Below are 21,355 nucleotides of genomic sequence, written 5' to 3'. Positions count from 1 at the left end.
ACAATGGGTGTCCCCAGATTTGGGGTCCCCAGCACGGGGTGTCCTTGTCTTCCCCCACCTCAGTGGGTGTCCCTGCACAGTTCCCAGTGAATGTCATGGTGCCCTGTGCCTTATCATGGGTGCCCCCATGGCCACAGTGAGTGTCCCCATCCCCCCAGGCTTCCCCCTGTGCCATCACCTTGCAGCCACTCGCAGTTGTATTTGCTGTAGGTCCCGGTGGAGCGGAGCTGGATTTTTGCCTTGTCCCCTATCTGGGTGACTTTGATGACCTCAAAGGTCTCAAATGGTGGGATCAGAATGAACTGGATTGGGGAATCTCCGATTTTTATGCCGACACTCGCGCCCTCGCATGTGTGCACCTGGAACTCCGTCTCCTTCCCAGAGCACTGTGCAGGCTCATCTCTCATCCATATTGGCATAAAGTGACCAAACCGGACTATACGACCATGATGTGCCTTGAACCAGATCCCACACACGTGCTGGACCATGTCATAACACTGCCCTTGAAGACTGGCCCTCGTTGTTGCCAGGGCCTGCGTCAGCAGGAAATGCAGCGTTTTGAAGTGGAAGTTGTCCCGGTATTCCTGGTGGGAACTCCCGGCCACGCGCACGGCATCATTGAACACGCTGTGGAGGCCATCCATTGTGAAGGCCATGGTGGCGATGATCTGGTCTGGGGACAGAGGGGACTCAGGGGGTCCCTGCCTCTGCCACTCAGCTGCAGCCTTTACCCAGACCTCGGCAAACTTCTTGTTCTGCTCAAACTCGGAGTGGTTGAGGGCCGGCAATGCAGTTATCATGTCAGGGCCACAGCCCCGGTACTGGTCATCGAAGGAGTTCAGGGCCATGTCCAGGGGCTTCATCTCATCGGCCACAGAAGCCATGGCCATTGCCAGCAGTGCCAGGGTCTGTGCCAGAGGGGCCATTGAGAGGAGAGGCCACAGGGACCAGTGTGGACACTGGGGGAAACAGAGAGGACACAGAGGAGACACAGGGAGGGTTCCTCAGAGAAGGACAGGGCAGGGGAGTGGGGCAGCCCAGGGGAAGGAGAGGCATTTCTGGCCAGCAGACCCCAGGGCATGTCTGGGGTCCCTGATCCCAAATCCTGGGGTTACCTTTGCCTCCCCAATGTGCCCCAGCCCCAGGGATCCCAATCCCACAATACCAAGGCCCCCAGAAGCCCAATCCTACTCCCATGACTACAAGTCCCCTCAGCCCCAGCAGGATCCCTATCCAAATCCTGTGGTCACTCTTCGCGCCCCTCAGTGTCCCCCTCAGCCCAGCCCCAGACCACAAGCCCACTACCAATCCGCAATTCCTTTCGTGTACCCCAGAACCTCAACCCAAATCCAGGCATCACCCCTTGCCCCCAAAGAGTCTGCCAGCCCCCCACATGACACCAGTCCAACTCTCACCATCCCACGTCCCCCCTCATTTTCCCCCAGAGCCCCCCATTACACCAATTACAGACCTGTGACTCCCCACTGTCCCCCAAAGTCCACAATCTCAATCTCTCAGTCCCATGCCTCCCCCACAAGAGTCCCCCTGGAGTCCCCCCAGCCCCGATACCAAAATCAGCCGGAGTGAACTCCCTGATGGAACTGCAAGTATGAGAAAGCCAGAATTCTTTATCACCTTGGACTCACAACCGATCTCTCCTGGTCCTGCAATTCACGGGGGACTTTGCCAAGTGGTATTTAACCATCCTAATCATAAATATTCATTAAAATGTGTCCCTCACCTAGTACAGAAACTTCACCTCTCCTTGCAATAATTTGCATGGCTCCACCTCTTTCTCAAAATCCTTTTATGGTACTGAGGAATCCTAAAAATGAGTTTTCTTAGTGTGGTTTTCAGTGCGTGCCTCAGTATGCCAGATGACCTCAGCTTGAACTTTCACTTTTGACAGACACTGCTTGTTCCGTGTTACAGAATTTGCCAAACACCCCTCATGGGAGTTCCCTTTATCTCTTTCTCCACACGTTCCAGTCCCTTTGTTCTTCTGTGTACAAACATTTACATCCTTGTATTGGTTTTTTGCTAGTTCTTCTTTAAGCGCTATCCAGCACCATTAAGGGATCTGAAACTTTCTATGCTCTCTCTTACTGCTCACCCCCCAGGAACCCAATCCCACGGTCCCATGTCCCCCCAGTTCCTCCTAGTTCCGCTTCCCACTGCTCACTGAGTTGCTGCCATACCTCAGATACCAATTGGTGTCCCCTATCATATGACATCCCTGCCGTCACCTTGAGCCTGGGGATGATCTCTTGGGGGAGTGCCTGGGTGACATCCCCGGCCTTGCTGGTGAGGCAGGAGAAGTTCTGGACATCCAAGAGGGGGTCCAAAAGCATCAGGAGATACGTGAGCCTATGTCGGCATGGTAGCTCAGAAAATCCATTTGCCAGTTATCCCCAGGAGTGTTTCCTCTTTCAGTGGTGCCTAGAGGTGATGCTTTGGCATTCAAAGGAACCTCTCGTGCAGCTTTAGTTCAAGTCTATTTCCCACAGGGATTTGTCAATCCCCAAGCTGGTGTGCCCTGGATTGTATTACGGCCACTTCTTTGGGCAGCTCAGCTCAGCTCAGTCACCCAGGCACTGCCCCAAGAGATCATCCTCAGGCTCAAGGTGCCTTCAGGGATGTCTGTTGAGGGATTTTTGTTGGAAAATGGACACAGTGCCCAAGCCAGCCTCTATGGGGTCTGAATAGAATTTCACATTGTCCCCCATACCTCGAAAACAGGAAGAGCCTACTCAGAAGAAACACAAATACAGGATGGGGGGCACACTAAGAAGACAGAGCAAAAAACCACAGCGGAGTGTGTGAAGGCAAGACAATAAACCACAGTGAGATGCATGAAGAAAGAAGACTAACCAATCAGCTGAAGGCTTGAGACGCGTGCACAGAAAGGCTGAACCAATCATGTATTAGCTTGAGGAGCGTGAACAGTACAACAGAGCATAAATACATCCCGTTCTTGTAATAAATTTGACTTCACTTGATCATATTGATCATGGCATGATGTTCCATTGCTGATCCTCGGCAGATGTCACCTGATAGGAGACCCCAACTGGTATCTGAGGTGTGACTACAACTCAGTGAGCAGTGGTGAGTGGGACTGGGGGCAACTGGGGGGACATGGGATGGTGGGATTGGGGACCTGGGAGGTGAGCAATAAGACAGAGAATTGAATGTTTTAGATCCCTTCAGGTGGCTGGGTAGAGCTTAAAGATGAATGGGCAAAAAGCAAAAAAGGATGTAGAAATGTGGACATAGCAGCGCAAAGGTGACTGGAACCTGTGGAGAAAGAGATAAAGGGAGCTCCAGTGAGGGGTTTTTGGCAAGTTCTGCAAGATAGAAGGAGCAGTGCCTGCCCAAAGTGAAAATTTGAGGCAAGGTCATCTGGGATATTAGGGCACTCAGTGAAAACCACACTGAGAAAATTAATTTTTATGACTCTGCAGCACAATAAAAATTATTTCCTAAAAGAGGCAGAGCCATGCAGATTATCTACAGGGAAAGTGCTGGTTTCTGTGTTAGATAGGGGACACAATTCCATGAATATTTAAAATTATGGTGGATAAATACCTGATGGCAAAGTCCCCCCTGATGTGCAGGATCAGGAGAGATCTGCTGTGAGTCTGAGCTGAGAAAGAATTCTGGCTTTCTGATACCTCCAGTTCCTTCAGGGAGTTCACTCTGGTCGATTTCAGTAACAGGGTCTGGGCACCCTTGGGGGGGAACATGGGACTGAGGGATTGGGGTCTGGGGGGGCACTGGGGGTGTCACAGGACAGGGACTGAAGTCCTGCGGTGGTCCGGGGGCAGCGATGGCAGACACAGGACCATGGGAGTGGCAGTGGGGTACTGGGGGACTCTTGGGGGGCACATGGGACTGGATCAGTGTCCAGGGGTCACCAGGGAGGTCATGGGACTGAGGGTGGGATTCGGGTAAGGGGGGTAGGGGATAGGGACAAGTGGGACCCATTGGGGACCCTAAACCTGGGGTTAGGGTCCTGGGGGACACGGGGTCACTGGGAGGGGTACAAGGGACTGGGGGAGGGATTGGGGTAATGGAGGCACTGGGAAAGACCGGGAAGGGGGACACAGAGCTGGGAGTGGGATTGAGAGTCTGGGGAACAATGGGGTATCCAGGAATGATCACAGGATTTGGGATCAGGTTCCAGGACATGTCCAGGGGTCTTCTGTTCAGGGCAGACCCCACTCTCCCTAGGCTGACCCCACTGTCGCTTTCCAGCCCCTCACCACAGAAGCCTCCCCATGTCCCGCCATGTCCCTCAGAGTCCCCTCTGTCCTATCAGTGTCCCCTTAGAATCCCCTGGTATCTGCTGGTGTTCTCCCTGTGTCACACCGTCTGTCCTCTGTGTTCCCTCTATGTCCCACAGTGTCCCACACTGGTCCCTGTGGCCTCTCTTCTCCATGGCCCCCCTGGCTCACACCCTGGCACTGCTGGCAATGACCGTGGCCACTGCGGACATCAAGGTGGTGCCCCTGGACATGGCCCACAACTCCTTTGATGACCAGTACGTGAACTGTGGCGCTGCCATGACTGCGGCCTTGCCTGCCCTCAAGCGCTCCGACTTCCAGGAGAACAAGAAGTTTTACCAGGCCTGGGAGAAGGCCACAGCCGAGTGGCAGAAACGAGGTTCCTATTCATCCTTTCTGACCAAAGACCAGGCCATCGCCCTCATGGTCTACACAATGAATGACGTGTTTAGGGAGTTCAATGAAGCCGTGCGTTCAGCTGGACAGTCCTGCCAGGAATACCGGTACAACTTCCACTTCAAAACGCTGCATTTCCTGCTGACCCAGGCCCTCCAGAAGCTGAGATGCCATAATAAGTGTCTGGACGTGTCCCGGGGAGTGAAGACACAGTTCAGTGCGAAATATGGTGATAAAGTCCGCCTTAGTCAATTCACTTCATCGTCACTGAATAAATCGGTGGCCGAACATTATGGGACAGACACGATGTTCGAGGTGCACACGTGTCTCGGAGCGCACATCGAGAAATTCTCCTTCAATCAAAGTGAGAAGGAGGTGCTGATCCCACCCTTTGAGACCTTTGAGGTCACCAAAGTCACCAGGGAAGGGAAGAAGGTGCAGATTGTGCTTCGCTCCACTGGGAACTTCAGCAACTACAACTGCGAGTGGCTGCGAGGTGACATCATGGGAACAACCTGGGGGGACGGGGACACTCAGAGAGGGCTGGGGACAAGGACACACGGTGCTGAGGACACCCATGGCCCAGAGGGGACAGGGACACCCACTGTGGCTGGGAGACAAGACACCCAGAGGTTGAGACATGGTCAGGGACAGCATTGTTTGGGCACAGCAGATAGGGACCCTCAGTGCCAGGTGAGGGGGACAGGGACATGCAGTGCTGGAGTTGGGGGGACAAGGTACATGGCTGGGTACAGGGGACATGGACCTCATTATGGCCCTCTCTGACACCATACCCTCAGGGCCCCCCACCACCGATGTCCCTCTCCCCATGGCCCTCCTGATGCTCGCCTGGCCCTCTCACCCCAGGATCCCCTGACCCCTCTCTTTGTCCCCACAGGTGGGAGCCTCCCCAGGAACTCTCCCAATCTTGGGGGGCTTCTCCTTGCTACCGTGGCCATGGCAGTGGCCATTGGAACTCTCTAAGCCACAAGGCCACCAAGGTCGTGGTGGTTGTGGAGGCCACTGTGGAAGGCCACCAGGATGAAGACCACCAGGACCCCCAGATAAATTAAGCCACCAAAGCTATGGAGGACATTATGACCACTATGGTCCCTTTTTCCCACTGTGACCACTGTGGTCGTTATTGTTACTACGGCCACTGGGGCCACTTTGGACTCTACGACCACTCTGGCCACTCTGGGCATTGGAACCACCCTGGTCAGCATGGCCAATGTGCTCACAGTGACCCATGATGTCACCATGCACACTGTGACTACTGTGTTCACTGCAATTACTGAGACCACCATTGACACCATGGCTACCAAGGCGACCAAGGTCACCGTGGCCACCACAGCCACTGTGGCCACCACGGTCACTGTACCAAGGTGTCCAACCTGGAAAAGCCCCTCCAAGATGTGCCCAGTGAGGGAACGATGCCAGGCCAGAAGGACCAGGATTGGGGGGGGACTGGAGCAGCTAGGACAGCATGGACAGCAGAGATTGGGCAGTGCCCGGGGCCACTTGGGCACTTCCAGACAGAGGGGTTGGGGAGTGGCAATGTTACGGCCACCTCCCATCGCTCCTTGGCTGCCTTGCCTGGTGTAGCAATAAATTGCTGCTTTCTCACTTGCTGTATAAGAAATGAATAAAACCCTGATCCTTGCTCGCCGGGTGTATCAAAACTTTCCCAAAATTTGGTGCTGGCTCACCTGATGTATCCCCTGCAGCTCCTTTAATGCCTTTCCTGCAGAGTGCCTCATTTTCTAAAATAAAGCAGTTCCTGGAGTTTTCTTTAGAGACCACTGAAAGCTTTATTTTTCAAAGCTTGGTCTTCAAACAGGTGGTGGACAAATATTCCTCCCTTTTTCCTGAAGAGGGAAATGTTTCCCTTTTTAACTGCAGACCCTCAGAAAGGACCTGGAGGGGCTGGAGCATGTCCAGGGAAGAGAAGGAAAAGTAGAAGGGTTTGGAGAACCAGGAAGGGCTGAGGAAGCTGGCGGGGGCTGCTCAGTGCAATTAAAAAAGGATGAACAATCAGCCTGGGGCCTGCTCAGAATTTCCTGATGTGAGGCAATGCAACAGAAGAAGCACTGGGAGGAAAAAAAAGAAAGAACAAGCAGAAAGGGAAAGGATGTAAAACAAAATGGAGAAAAGGGGAGAGAGGCAGCACCACCCATTTATTGATGAAAACTCCTGATGTTTCATTCAGGAAACTCTTTTTTGTTTCAAATCAGGGATTTTCCCTCTTTACCCGATCTCCTCGAGCTGTGGTGTGGAAATTGTCCACCCGAGGGCAGCAGTGAGTGTGGGAAATAACCAGCACTGTGCATGCGCCACTCCCAGATGCAGTTCCGGGTGCCAACAGCAGGCGGCAGCACGAGCTGCTGGCGCTGCTGAACACCCACCCCGCCCCATCCCGGCCCCGGGGGCTCTGCAATGGTTTGGGATGGAGCAACCCTGGTGTATTGACCCCACTCTTTCCAACATCCCCTGGGTCTCTCCTGGCCCCAAGCCACACAGCCAGCTCCCCTGGTCACCCACCAGCACCACAGATCCTTCTCCAGATCTGCTCCAGCAGGCCAACCAGCCAGGACAGGCACTGGGGACGGATTCTCCCCATGGACAGGACCAGCCCTTGCCCTGTTGAACCTCCCAAATCCCAGCCTTTAAGGTCCCCCAGAAGTGCAGGATGTGGCAGGATGATCTGCCTGGAATGTGCCCAAGGGACAATGCCCCATTTATGGCCATCAAGGCTGCACTGAGAGGGGTCTTCTGCTGATTTTGGTGCTGAATTGGGCTAAAACCAGCCCAAATCACCAACCCTGAATTGACAACCGAGGATGAAGCATCAGAGCTTGGCCTGGCCATCCATCAGCTGACACTGGGAACATTGATTCCCCTCCGAGACAGAGATTCCTCTCTCTTATTCTGCTTGGGATGAAATGTGTGTGAGGATCCTCCCTTGGGAAGGGAATGCTCCCTAGGGATCCTCCTTGAGGCTGAGAGAAAGAGACATTCCCATGATTGTTGGTCTGGGGAATGACATTGAGCCCTGTTGAGGAATTGTCTTTTTTTGCTGGCTTTGACAAGACTGATTTAATGAAATGGTTTTGACAGAAATTTTTAATATGATTGCTTTGCACCATTGCCCTGATGTGCACAGTGGTCAGAGGGACTCTGGTAGCCTTTTGGCTCAGGGAGTCTTGGTGACCATGGTGTTGACAGTGGCCTTGGTTGTTATACAGACCATGGTGTCCAGAGTGCCTCTGATGACCGCAGTGACCTCATGGTGGCAGTAGCTGCCAAGGTGGCCATAGTGGCAGTGCTGGCCTTGGTAGCCTGGGAATTCTTGTTTCTTTCAGGGTCCTGAAGGTTTTGGTGATCTTGGTGGCCACAGTGACCACTGTGACCTCAGTGACTTTGGTGGCCTCATGACTCAGAGGATCCCTGTTGCCACTGCCAAGGTTGTGGTGGCCAGGAGAAGTCCTCCGAGGTGGAATGGGGGGCTGGGGATGCTCCCACCTGGGGGACAGAGAGAGGGGTAAGGGGGGACCATGTGGAGAGTGATGGGGTTCGGGACATGCATATTGGAGGGTTGGGGAGAAAGGAGAGATGGGGACCATGATGTGACAGGTGACAGGGTGTTGGGGGAAGCACGGAGGGGTACAGGGGCCATGCAGGTCAGGGGTGTCATGGTGGGCTTAGGAGTGACAGGGGTCAGGTGGAGTCAGGAGGTGCCATGCTGGGTGACCGGTGGTGACAGGGGTTCAGGATGTGCCATGAGGGGTCCCAGCCCACCCACATCCACCACATGGGGCCCATCCCCACAACACTGCTGTTAGTGGGGTGTGAGAGGGTCGGAACGGGGTGGGGTTGCCATGTCTCTGTCCCTGTCCCCGTTGTCCCCTGGCATGGGTGTTCCTTTCCCTTTTCCTTCCCACAAGCGGGGATCCCCACCTCTGTGCCCTGTGTCTGTGCCCACATAGGTGTCCTCAGGCTTGGTGTTTCCAGCATGGCCTGTCCCTGTCCCCACATTCTGAGTGAGTGTGCCCACCCTCTGTGCCCTGTAATGGGTGTGCCCTGTCCACCGTTGGTGTCCCCATGGCCACAGTGGGTGTCCCCATCCCCCCAGGTTGTCACCTGTGGTGTCACCTTTCAGCCACTCGCAGTTGTATTTGCTGAAGGTCCCATTGGAGTGGAGCTGGATCCTCGCCCTTTCTCCTTCCTGGCTGACTTTGATGACCTTGAAGGTCTCATATGGTGGGATCAGCACCTCCTTCTCGTTAGGATACTTGGAGAAATTCCAGATTGCTGCACCGTGGCACGTGTACACCTGGAACATCGTGGCACTCCCAAAGCGCTTGGCAGTTTTTTCACTCTGTGACGCCGAAGAGAATTGACCAAACCGGACGATGTCACCAGGCTTTGCCTTGAACTTGTACATGCGCACCCCCCGGTACACGTTGTGACACTGCCCATTCTGAGCCTGCCTCAGCGTCACCAGGGCCTGGGTCAGCAGGAAATGCAGCGTTTTGAAGTGGAAGTTGTCCCGGTATTCCTGGCTGGAGCGCCCGGCCACACGCACGGCTGCGTTGAACTCTCTGTACAGCTCATCCATCGTGTAGGCCATGAGGGCAATGGCCTGGGCTGGAGATGACAGAGAGGACACAGGGGACTTCTGACCTCGCCACTCGGCTGTGGCATTAAGCCAGGCCTGAGCAAAAAGAGGATTCTGCTGGAACTCTGAGTTGTTAAGGGCCGGCAATTCCTCGGTCATTTTAGTGCCACAGTCCTGGTACTGGTCATCGAAGGAGTCCAGGGCCATGTCCAGAGGGATCACATCAACAGCCGTGGTAGCCATGGCCATTGCCAGCAGTGCCAGGGTCTGAGCCAGGGGAGCCATGGAGAGGAGAGGCCACAATGACCAGTGTGGGACACTGGGGGACACAGAGGGGACATGGGGGAGACACGGGGAGGGTTCATCAGTGAGGGACTGGGGAGGGGAGTGGGGTCAGCCCAGGGGGAAGGGAGGCACTCCTGGCCAGCAGACCCCTGGGCATGTCTGGGGTCCCTGATCCCAAATTCTGGGGTTACTGAGGCCTCCCCAAAGTCGCCCAGCCCCCCAGGAACCCCAATCCCACAGTACTGCGTCCTCCTGGCCCCCCAGAAGCCCAATCCTACTCCCATGACTACAAGTCCTCTCAGCCCCAGCAGGATGCCGACCAAAATCCTGGGGTCACTTCCTGAGACCCCCAGTGTCCCCCTCAGCCCATCTCCAGACCCGAATCCCACTCCCAGTCCCCAATTTCTTTCGTGTCACCCCAGGACATCAACCCAAGTCCAGGCATCGCTCGCTGCCCCCACAGTGTCTCCCAGCCCCCCCCCCCCCCATTACCCCAATCCCACCCCCACCATCCCGTGTCCCCCCTCATTTTCCCCCAGAGCCCCCCATTACCCCAATCCCAGTCCTGTGACTCCCCCAGTGTCCCCCCCATGTTTCCAATCCCAATCCCTCAGTCCCCAGGGGTCCCTCCAGCCTCAATACTGAAATCAGCTGGAGCGAACTCCCTGATGGAACTGCAGGTATCAGAAAGTCGGAATTCTTTATCAGCTCAGACTCACAGTGGATCTCTCCTGGTCCTGCAGGTCATGGGAGACTTTGCCATGGGGTATTTATCCATCCTAATTATAAATATTCATGAAAATGTGTCCCTTACCAAGTACAGAATCTTCACTTTTCCTAAAAAAGTGTTACATGGGTCCGCCTCTTTATGAAATCCTTTTATGTTGCTGGAGAGTCCTAAATATGAGGTTTCTCAGTGTTGTTTTCACTGAGTGCCCCAATATGCCAGATAACCTCACTTCAAACTTTCGTTTTGGGCAGGCACTGCCCCTTCTGTGGTCTAGAACTTGTCCAAAGCCCCTCACTGGAGTTCCCCTTTTCTGTTCCTTCACGGGTTCCAGCCATGTTTGCCCTGCTGTGTCCACACTTTTACATCCTTCTGTGCACTTCTGCTAGTTCATCTTTAAGCCCTATCCAGTATCTTCAGGAGAACTGAAACTTTCTATTCTCTCTCTTATTTCTCACCCCCCAGAACCCCAATCCCACGGTCCCACGTCCCCCCAGTGCCCCCCAGTCGCACTCCCAGGTGCTCACTGAGCGTGACCGTCACCCTGACAAAAAGGGGGACAAGTTTTATTCTGTGGGCTCCATTTCTCCCCAGTTCACCTTTAAAGCAGCACAGAGCCCTCAGTCTGTCAGCCAGTGTTGGGAACGGCACAAGGACTGGTCCTGCACAGCTGGGGTGTTTGTTTCATGGCTCACAGACCAAATGGGTGTCGGTGAAGGGCCAACGGAACCTACAGAATTGCAGCTGGCTGTGACTGCAGAAATGTCACCTTTACAGCAGACATTTAAAACTGATTTATTGGTTTTGGCAGTGGGAGGGTGTGGGAATCCTTAAAATCAGAGGGTTTTGGGAAAGCTGCAAGAGGCAGGCCTCGGAGACAGCAGAACTGCGGTTAGAGCTAAGCGGTAGCAATAAGATTTGTCAGCAGAAAAATATATGAGAAGTAGAAAGTAAGGACAAATAGAACAATAGTCTGTGTATTAACCCTTGGCTAGAATAACTCCCTAAGCTACTCTTTTGTTCGGAAAGACAGGCATCTGCTAAGGAAGGCAGGAGCCTCTCTTCAAATGTAAATTGTAAATCTCCTCCTCTCTTCTCTGAATTGCTATGAATTTGAAATTAAAGGTCTCTCAGGCAAAAAATATGGGAGCAGGAAATAACAGTTCTTTAATAGGGAAGAAAATAAAAAAAATAAAATAAACAATGCAGTAAACTAAACTAACACTGACAGTCAGAATACAACCTGACACCCTGTGGGTCAGGGAGTTGTAGCAGTCCAATTGGAATTGTGGCTGCAGCCCTCCTGGAGTGTCAGGTGTGGTTCTTTTGGAGCAGGGATCTTGTAGAAGGGTGTAATTTTTTCTCTGAAGATCCAGTGGAAGAGGCAGCAGCTGTTCCTCTGGGAAAAACCAGCGCAAAAGCAGTGCTGGTGTTCCAGAATCTTCAGATTATATCCGGGTAGGAATGCTTGGCTCCTCCCTCTGGGCGGAGCATCTCACAATGGGATGCTGTAGTGCTTATCAGTCATGCAGCAACATTCAATAGCTGTTATCAGCAGATGTCCCTGCAGTTGTGGATGAGATAAGGAAAACTGCCCACTTAACAGAAGACAACTGCCATACAGATGGCAAATGGAATACAATTTGCTTGGCAATCCAGGACATTTCCAACCCCTATTCTATTTCCATCTGCATCACAAAGAAACCTTACACACCGTTCTCACTTAAGACTAGGTTTTCCTGTGGTACACAATGGGTTTCTCCATCTTTCTGCATTACCCACCAATTGTAACCAGGTCCTTGAGCAAATACACTCCCACAGATGGGTTTGTCTTTGCCTGAGGTGGGAGTAATCCAAACAGTCTTTCCTAAAATATCTTTCATGTGTACAACAGGGACTTTATCTCCATCCACTGTGTGCAGGGGTTCAGACTGGGCAGGATCAGCTCGATTGATGGACCCTCTGGTGTTGACCATCCAGGTGGCTTTTGCTAAGTTCATTTCTCTATTACTAAAATTTCCCCTCCAAGTGCTGTCATAGGAAGGGGAACAGGACACCAGATGGTTCAACACAGGTCCAGTCCAGCCCAGTTTATTGAAGAAAGTATCAAACACTTATACAGCAAATAATAAGCTTATGAATATTCTGTAAGCCAAGCAATCTATTGGTTAAACTATACCATAAACTCTTCCTCATTCCTTAGGGGTTACATCTCTCTTTTCTCATGTCTCTTTCATTGTTTGTTATTATACTACAGCTAGGCTCAAGGACACACTATCTATACAGGTGCAGGACTTGAAATTAGCCACGGTTTTGTACTTTTCCAGTCTCTCTAGTCAGCTAAATTCCCAACAAAGTGCCTTCAGGGTAGTCTTAAGTAGTCCACTGCACCGTTCAACTTTCCCAACAGCTGGTGCATGATAGGGGATATGATATATCCATTCAATACCATGTTCCCTAGCCCAGGTGTTGATAAGGCCATTCTTGAAAAGGGTCGTATTGTCCGACTCAGTTCCCTCAGGTGTTCCATGTCTCCACAGGATTTGCTTTTCCAGGCCCAGGATGGTGTTCCAGGCAGTGGCGTGAGGCACAGGGTAGGTCTCCACCCATCCAGTGGTGGCCTCCACCATGGTCAGCACGTAGCGCTTGCCCTGGCGTGTCTGGGGCAGTGTGACGGGGTCAATCTGCCAGGCCTCCCCATACTTGTACTTGGACCACTGCCCACCGTACCAGAGGGGCTTCAGTCGCTTGGCCTGCTTGATGGCAGCGCACGTCTCACAGTCATGGATAACCTGAGAAATACTGTCCATGGTTAGATCCACCCCTTGGCCTCGTGCCCACTTATAGGTGGCATCTCTGCCCTGGTGGCCTGAGGCATAATGGGCCCATCAAGAAACAACTCTCCCTTATGTTTCCAATCTAAGTCTATCTTTGACATCCCTATCTTTGCTGCCTGATGTACCTGTTTGTTGTTTCAGTGTTCCTCATTAGCCCAGCTCTTGGGGACATGGCAGACTTTCCCAGGTAGCTTCTCCACCCGAGTGGCAATGTCTTTCCACTCATCAGCAGCCCAGATCAGTTTTCCCTTATGCTGCCAGTTGGCCTCTTTCCACCTCTCCAGTCATCCCCACAGAGCATTGGCTACCATCCATGAATCAGTATAGAGGTAGAGCTTTGGCCACTTCTCTCTCTCAGCAATGTCTAGGGCCAGTTGAACAGCTTTGAGTTCAGCAAGTTGATTTTATCCACCTCATCCTTTGGCAGCTTATCCTGCCGTGTGGGGCTCCATACGGCTGCTTTCCACTTCCGGTTCATCCCTACAATGCGACAGGAACCGTCAGTGAAAAGAGCGTAGCGTGTTTCCTCTGGGGGCAGTTGGTTATAGGGAGGAGCCTCTTCAGCACGTGTCACTGGTTCTTGTTCCTCTTCATCTGTGACACCAAAATTCTCACCTTCGGGCCAGTTTGTAATGACCTCCAAAATCCCAGGGCGATTCAGTTTACCTATACGGGTGCGCTGAGTGATGAGAGCAATCCACTTGCCCCATGTGGCACTGGTGGCATGGTGAGTGGAAGGAACCTTGCCTTTGAACATCCACCCCAGCACTGGTAATCGGAGTGCCAGTTGTTCTTCTGTGCCAATCACCTCTGAGGCAGCCTGAACTCCTTCACAGGCCGCCAGGATTTACTCCTCTGTTGGGATGAAGTTGCCTTCAGAGCCTCTGTAGCCCTGGTTCCAGAACCCCAAGGATCATCCTTGAGTCCCCCCGGGTACTTTCTCTGCTGGTGGTTACATTTCTCAAGTGAATTTCTTCCAATTTTCGTTGGAAGGATGCTGGGTTGTGGCAATGGATTTATAGATGAACAGACAGCAATTAAGACACAAAGGAATGTGGCTGACTGGCTCTGGCATTCCCATGAAGTCATTTTGGTGCTTGGGAGTCCCACCTGGGGGGTGAGCTTCCCTGCTGGAGATTCTTTGGGAATTGTGATGTAGGATTGACAGGACAGGTGTTGCAACCCTGGGCAACACCAGAGACTTGGCTGGGCAGTGGGGGCAGGTTTCCTTCCTGCTGTTTGTAGGACCAAGGACAGCGGTTGCACACTGCAGGAATTGTACATTACTGGTCTGGGACCTTTGCTACGCTGCCATTTGGCACTCTGATGGAATCTGCCTGCTTTTCCTGCTTCTACTGCCCACTGTTTGGTAGTGCTGGATGCCTTAAGCTTTCAGCATTTGTATTTTTCAGATCTTGTACTGCATTAGTGTATAACTCTAAACTCCATGTAAAGTGTTAGTAAGTTCACTTCATGCTTTGGTCAGACAAAGCAATCCTTCCAGGCCTGAGAACCAAGAACACCCTCTGCCTCAGGTTTCAGAAAGTATAAACAAAAATTAATCAGGACAGGGGGAGCAAACTGAGGGAATATGACCTCATTACCTGAAGTGGTGATTGGAGAATTAACCCCTGATATGCAAACAGACGAAACTTCTATCTGTCTGAAAAACTTGTGACCATTGTCCATCTTGGGTGTAGCCTCTGCAAGGCTTTGGGCAGCCCAGAGTGTATCTATTGAAGGCCTTTGTTAAGTACCCACTTTATGCTCCTGCCTTTTGTCTTGCCTCTGTTCTAGGCAGCCACTCCAAGGCATCATTCTGACATCAAACACTGCCCATGAGCGTCGCAAAAGGAGCAATTTCCTTCCTCCCTTCCTGGCACCAGCCCTGGGAATCACCACACACACCTAGGGATCACCATATCCACAGTGGGGATTGTCACACTCACTGCGGGGATCACCACACCCACTGTGGGGATCACCACACCCACTGTGGGGATCACCACACACATTATGGTGATTGCCACACCCACCATGGGGATCACCACACACACCTAGGGATCACCACACCCACAGTGGGGATCACCACCCCCATTATGGGGATCGCCACACCAGTTCTGTTCCCTCAGCAGAGCCACCACAGCACTCCCTGCTGGCCATGGGTCATTCACCTCAGCACCCCCTGCTAGCTATGGGTCCATCCCCACAGCACCCTGTGCTGGCTGAGAGTCCATCACCTCAGCATCCTCTGGTGGCCATGGGTCTGTCAACACAGCACCCTCTGCCGGCCCCTGATCCATCACCACAGCGCCCTCTGCTGGCCATGAGTCTGTCAACCCAGTGCCCTCTGCTGGCCCCTGATCTGTCAACACAACTCCCCCTGCTGACTGTGGGTGTATCACTACAGCACCCCCTGCTGACCGCGGGCGTGTCACTACAGCGCCTCCTGCTGGTCACGAGTCGTTCACTTCAGCGCCCCCTGCTGGCTGTGGGTCCTTCACTGCAGTGCCTCCTGCTGGCCAAGGGTCATTCAGCTGTGCCCCCTGCTGGCCACGAGTCCATCACCTCAGCACCCCTGCTGGCCACGGGTCATTCAACTGCGCCCCCTGCTGGCCACGAGTCTGTCAGCACAGTGCCTTCTGCTGGCCACAGATCTGTCACCTCAGTGCCCCCTGCTGGCCATGGGTGTGCCACAATAGCAACTCCTGCTGGTCACGAGTCGTTCACCTCAGCGCCTCCTGCTGGCTGTGGGTGAGTTACTACAGCGCCTCCTGCTGGCTGTATGTCAGTGCAGCGCCCCCTGCTGGCCATGCTCCCAACCCCACCTTAACAGAAACCAGTGCTGAGCTGGTGGGAAACGCCTGCTCGTGTGGTGTTGTTTGTTCTCTTCTGGGTTTTATATTTTCTAGTAAAAAATCGTTATCCCTTTTCCTACCTTTTTGCCTGAAAGCCACGTAATTTTTGGAGTTACACTGATTTGGAGGGAGGGACCTTCTCTTCCCACTCCAGGAAGGTTCCTGCCTTCCTGGGCATTTGTCACTTAAACGAAGACACTTCTTGGGGCCCAATATGAGGCTTAAGAGGAAAGGGTGAAAAGAGAAGAACAGTTCTCAGGTGATCTATTTGTGTATTGAGTAATAGAAATCTCATCAAGTGTCACAGCGTGGCCAAGCTCAGCCCAGTCGAGCCAGCAGACGATCGTGGCTATGTAGGAAAGACATTCTGTGCTGTTCTTGTGAGCCAGCAAAGGTTTCCTGAAAATAAGGAAAGCCCTGTATCTCTCTCAAGGAAGGCACCAAGGCTATCCTCGTGACCACGTGATGGAAGGAGAGAAAGTTAAAAGATACAGACTTTAGCTAGCTCACAGAATGGCGTGGCTCCTTGTTAACCTATTGAGAACTTTGCTTCTTTCTTACGACCAATGGGCAGTGAATGTGTCTGTTAAGTAAATGTAAATATCTTGGAAAACTATAAAAGCAACATGTTGCTAGAATAAATCTTTCTTATGCACCTTTCTGATGGAGTCTTGGTGCTTTGCGCTGTGTGTCGCTCTGTAGCGACATCTGGTGGCCATTCGCAGTGATTGCAACTGGGCTGTAAAAAAGGAAAGAGAAAAGGGAAAAAAAATTTGAAGGGTACCCTAAAAAATGAGTGAAGGCAGCAAGGATGCTGCGGAGGTCCGGACCCAATTCAGACATCTGATTCAAGGTGAGCAATTGGGAAAAATAATGAGAAATAATTTATCAAATGAGGAAAAGACTGTTTTGTCCACATGGAAAACTTTATTGGAAAGGAAGAATGTTCAAGCTTCTGATTATGCTCTTCACAGCTTACTGATATGGTGTAACTCACAGGACTTTGAAGCTGATGCCGACCCTGCCTTCAGTGTCCGGGCATGGAAAAAGGTTGGGAAGAGAGTATGGGAAGTGATATCTAAGGGGATAAGACGGTTTTCAATTTGGCTACTACCTGGAGACCGTTGTATGAGGCATTGAAGGAATGGAAAGCAGAACAAGATAGAGGGGAGGAACTGGAGGAACAGGAATTGGAGCAAGAAACTGAAGGAGAGGAACAGGAGGAAGATGAGCTTGTCAATGAATCTCCTCCTGAGGAGTCTGCTGCTGCAGTTGCTGTGGAGGTTCCCCCAGGGTTTGCTATCGTGAGAATCAAATGGCAGGCTAAGACTCTTGGTATTTATCTCCAAAAGACCATGTTAAACCTTTGTATACCTCACCTGCTCAGCAGTTAGTTAAACTGAGCGTTAAACCAAAGTACCTTATGCCTGCCCAGCAATTAGCAAAACTGCAGTTACAGAAGAAGCAAAGTGAAAAATAGGCTGGGTCATCAGCCCTTCTGTCTCTCCCTGGGTTGTTTGCTCCTCCCTCACCCTCCCATGGGTTGGCTGCTCCCCCTCCTGCTTTCCCTTGAGCCATCCACCCCTCCTCTGCCCTCCTCCAAGTCCTCTGCCTCCTCTCCACCCCCAGTTGAGCCGTCTGCCCTCCATCCTCCTGAACTGGTTGAACAAATGCAATTTTTAACATCGTGTCCTGCCCTGTCTAGTGATAGCTCTGACAATGAACTGCCAGTTATAAGTACACCTAAAAAGACGCAGAAATCTGTTCCTGTTGGACCTCGTAGCAGATCCAGGCCTGCTGGTTCTTGGGCTCTGCCTCCCTGCAGGGTGGCTGTGACTCCTCGACACTCTTTACAATTTTGTTAGCATGTGAGAATGAAAGCAGCTGAAATGGAGATTGGAATTTGTTAGAGACAATAGGTCCGCCTAAAAGGATGGAGGTGGCTGCTGTTTCTGGTGGGCCTGTGGCTTTTCCTTTTAAAGCTGTTCCTAATTCAGACAACCAGATAGCCATCAGGTTTTTTCATGGAAGGTTATACAGGACCTTCAGTCCAAAGCAGACCAGTGTGGTGTTAACTCTTCGCAGGTGATGCGAGTGATTCGTGTCCTAAATGCTGATGCATTCGCACCCTATGATATTGCTCACCTCGCCACGATTCTGTTTCAGCCAGCGTGGTATGGTGTGTTTCAAACTACCTGGAAATACATGTTAGAAAGAGTAGCATTGAACAATATGCAGTTACCTCAGCTCAATCCATGTCACGCTGTGGGAGCTGATGCCTTGCTGGGCAATGGAGCATTTTCTAACCCAGATTTGCAGGCAAGATGGGAACCCCTGGTTCTGGCACAGGCCCAGCAGCTGGGTATGAGTGCCTTGCTTAAAACAATGGAGATGGCAGCTCCTAAACCAAGGTAAATTACCATCCAGCAAGGGGTAAAAGAACCTTTCCTGCAGTCTGTGGAGAGGGTTGCTGCAGCCCTTGAGAAGCAAGCAGAAGATGATAAGTTTAGGAAAATTTTATGCAGACAGCTAGCACAGGAAAATGCGAATAATGATTGTAGGAGAATTACTGATTCCTTACTGGGAGACACCTTGCTGTCTGACCTTGTAGTTGCTTGCTCAAAAGTTGGTTTGGTTGAACATAAAATGGCTGCTTTGGCAACAGTCATGAAGTCCTCACCCAGATGTTCTGCTTGTGAAGACCCAATGCCCTCAAACTGCTGGACGATGTGTACACTCTGGTTTGGTTATCACCTCAGAGAAAGTTCAAAGACAGATGCCTTGGAAATATTTGGGGTTGATAATTGCCAATACACAAACTGTGCCTCAACCTGTTGAGACAGAGTAGGGATCCATCCTGAATTAGGTGAAGTGTCTAACAACGGTGAAAAGTCAAACGGCCAAAGCTGAAGGAAAAACTCGCATGCCGAGACAGCAAGGAGACAGAGAAAGAAAAACAGAAAAGACCACGAGGTCAATTTGCCCCGACCTAGAAATTCCTTTGATAAAGAAGAACTGGTGCTGAGTGTCATGCGGGATGAATATGTATGAACTTATTGTGAAACTGTATGCATATGCATTTGGAAGGGGGATAAAAGGAGGTCTGAATTTTCTCCGTGTGCGTCCGGCGTCGTAAATAAACATACTGAGCTTTGCAACTTTTATAAAGTTGTGAGGTTTCTTCTTTTCTCCGCAAAACACTGTAAAATTGGACATTGAAATTAAAACTGCTGTTGACGTACAGAAATTGGTTGGTGCAATAGGTTGGCTTAGGGGATAACCAATCACCAACTGCAACCCTTGTTTGACTTACTATCAGAAATAACTTCCTCTACCGATGAGAGACATTTGACCGCTGCAGCAAAAAAACACTGTAGAAGTTGAATTGGCCTTGTCATCCAAATTTGTTACCAGGATAGATGTTTTTGTTGGTGTGTAATTATTTATTTTGAGAGATGATGAAATATCAGGCGGTTTGTTGTGTCAATGAAATGATAAATGGGAAGACAAATTGCATATTTTGGACTGGATATTTTTGACTTTCAGGTCCTGAAAAACAGCTCCAGGTTTGTATGAACTTTTTGCAGACATCATTATCAAAGGTTACAGACACTGCCATGAGATTTAGGCTGTGATCCTGTAACTATTGTCATGCTGGTACAACAATGGTATTTTGAGTGTTTTCAAAACAATCATGAGCTGCAATCTGCCTTCTCTTCCTTTACAGGTCAAATAGCATATCACTTATCTTCTCATCCTATTTTCAATTTCACTAAGGAGATTCCCTTTCAGGGGAAACAACTTTACTCTTCTGTGCCAGTGGAGGTGTGACGGTTTTTACAGATGGATCAGGAAGAACTGGAAAAGCTGCTGCAGCCTGGAGGGATGACTGCTGGGAATATGAAGTAATGGTTCAATAAAGGTCTCCTCAGTTCACTGAACTTTGTGTTGTACTCTTGGCCTTTACCTTATTTCCTAGCTCTGTAAATATAGTTACCGATTCTGTTTATGTTGCTAATTTAGTTAAACAGTTGGACAAAGCTGTGTTGTATAATGTGAAGGAGAAACCATTATTTGTTATGCTGTTGAAATTGTGAACTGTTATTCATAATCAAAAGCATTCTTATTTTATTATGCATATTCGCAGCCATACATCTCTACCTGGATTCTTTGTTGAAGGTAACGCCTATGTGGATTCCCTCGTGGCTGCCTCAGCAGTAAAAACTGTGCCTGATGTGTTACAGCAAGCTGCTCTGTCTCACCAATTTCTTCATCAGGGTGCTCAGGCACTACGGCAGCAATTTCAATTATCACATAGTGAAGCAAAGTCAATTATTTCTTCTTGCCCTGATTGCCATACGTCTCATATTCCGCAATATTACGGCACCAATCCTAGAGGCTTACTCCTTTTGCAAGACTGGCAAACAGATGTTACAAAGGTGCCTGAATTTGGCCATTTAAAGTATGTTCACGTCACAATTGACACCTTTTCTCATGCCATGGTTGCCTCAGCATTGGCAGGTGAAACAGCTCGGGATGTTGTCATTTTTGCCAGGCCTTTTCCATCTTAGGCATTCTTCTACATGTAAAGATGGATAATGTTCTGGCATATGTTTCAAAGAAATTGCAAGTGGTTTTTTATGCCTGGGGTGTTGGTCATTCTACTGGTATTCCTCATGCTTCAACAGGCCAAGCAATTCTTGAACGTGCCCCTGGTGTGTTGAAGTGCCAGGTATAAAAAAAAAGGGGGAATGCAGAGGGAGTCGCCTCAAGTGAGATTAGATAAAACCATTTATGTGTTAAACTTTCTGTGTCCTTTGCCTAACTTAGAATTGTCTTCTATATTCTACCATTTTTCATCTTTGAATTCAAAACAACCAAACTTTCAGTAAGGTTTTAAGGTATGGGTAAAAGATTTACCCACAGGAAAGTGGACTGGCCCAGTGGAATTAGTAACATGGGGAAGAGGATATGCATGTGTTCAAACAGAAAATGGACCTTGTTGGATCTCTGCCCGTTGTGTTAAACCTTATTTGGAGCACACAGAAACAGACAGTATGAGTGGTTCTACAGCAGAAGCAAAATGAGTAGATAATTGCATTGGTTATTGGTGGATGGAAGCATGGCCCCTCAAGGAATGTGTGGTAAAGATGGTAATTCGAGACAGAGCAAAGGGAGTTATAGGCTTAGGCTTAAAATCCAAAAGTTAAGTTAGTGGATGTTACTTTCGCTTCTTTTCCTTGAATTCTCTTACAGAGAGGTTGGTAGTACTGAGAAATGTGTCTTGTACCATTTCCTTTTGCAGGGTGCCGACATTCCCAAAATAGGAGAATTTGATGCACCTAAGGGAGAAG

General features: G+C 50.6%; 2 protein-coding genes across 2 annotated transcripts in view; one reads left to right on the top strand and one right to left on the bottom strand.

The window, feature by feature from the left end:
• LOC102071802 (erythroblast NAD(P)(+)--arginine ADP-ribosyltransferase-like) overlaps positions 1-10,657 on the bottom strand; it is a 91,071-nt gene extending 80,414 nt beyond the window's left edge. Inside the window, exons 1-2 of the mRNA XM_074559036.1 lie at positions 10,302-10,657; positions 8,820-9,616 (exon numbers count right to left, since the gene is read on the bottom strand). Of these exons, the coding sequence (XP_074415137.1) occupies positions 8,820-9,616; positions 10,302-10,360 (856 nt within the window). The 5' untranslated portion in view covers positions 10,361-10,657. The remainder of the gene's footprint in view (positions 1-8,819; positions 9,617-10,301) is intronic.
• On the top strand, positions 2,997-6,471 carry LOC141725479 (NAD(P)(+)--arginine ADP-ribosyltransferase 2-like). Its single transcript, XM_074529163.1, has 2 exons — positions 2,997-3,079; positions 4,403-6,471. The coding sequence occupies exon 2, from the start codon at positions 4,437-4,439 to the stop codon at positions 5,463-5,465; it is 1,029 nt and encodes a 342-aa protein (XP_074385264.1). The 5' UTR covers positions 2,997-3,079; positions 4,403-4,436; the 3' UTR covers positions 5,466-6,471.
• Positions 10,658-21,355: the final 10,698 nt, after the last annotated feature.

This window comes from Zonotrichia albicollis, chromosome 1, assembly GCF_047830755.1.
Source record: "Zonotrichia albicollis isolate bZonAlb1 chromosome 1, bZonAlb1.hap1, whole genome shotgun sequence".
NCBI lineage: Eukaryota > Metazoa > Chordata > Aves > Passeriformes > Passerellidae > Zonotrichia > Zonotrichia albicollis.
The sequence above is the reverse complement of the archived record's forward strand: the minus strand, read 5'-3'. Positions and strand labels throughout refer to the sequence as shown.

Excerpts from the sequence above, each read along its gene's own strand:
- LOC141725479 (XM_074529163.1), top strand. The coding sequence starts at position 4,437 with ATGGCCCCCCTGGCTCACACCCTGGCACTGCTGGCAATGACCGTGGCC.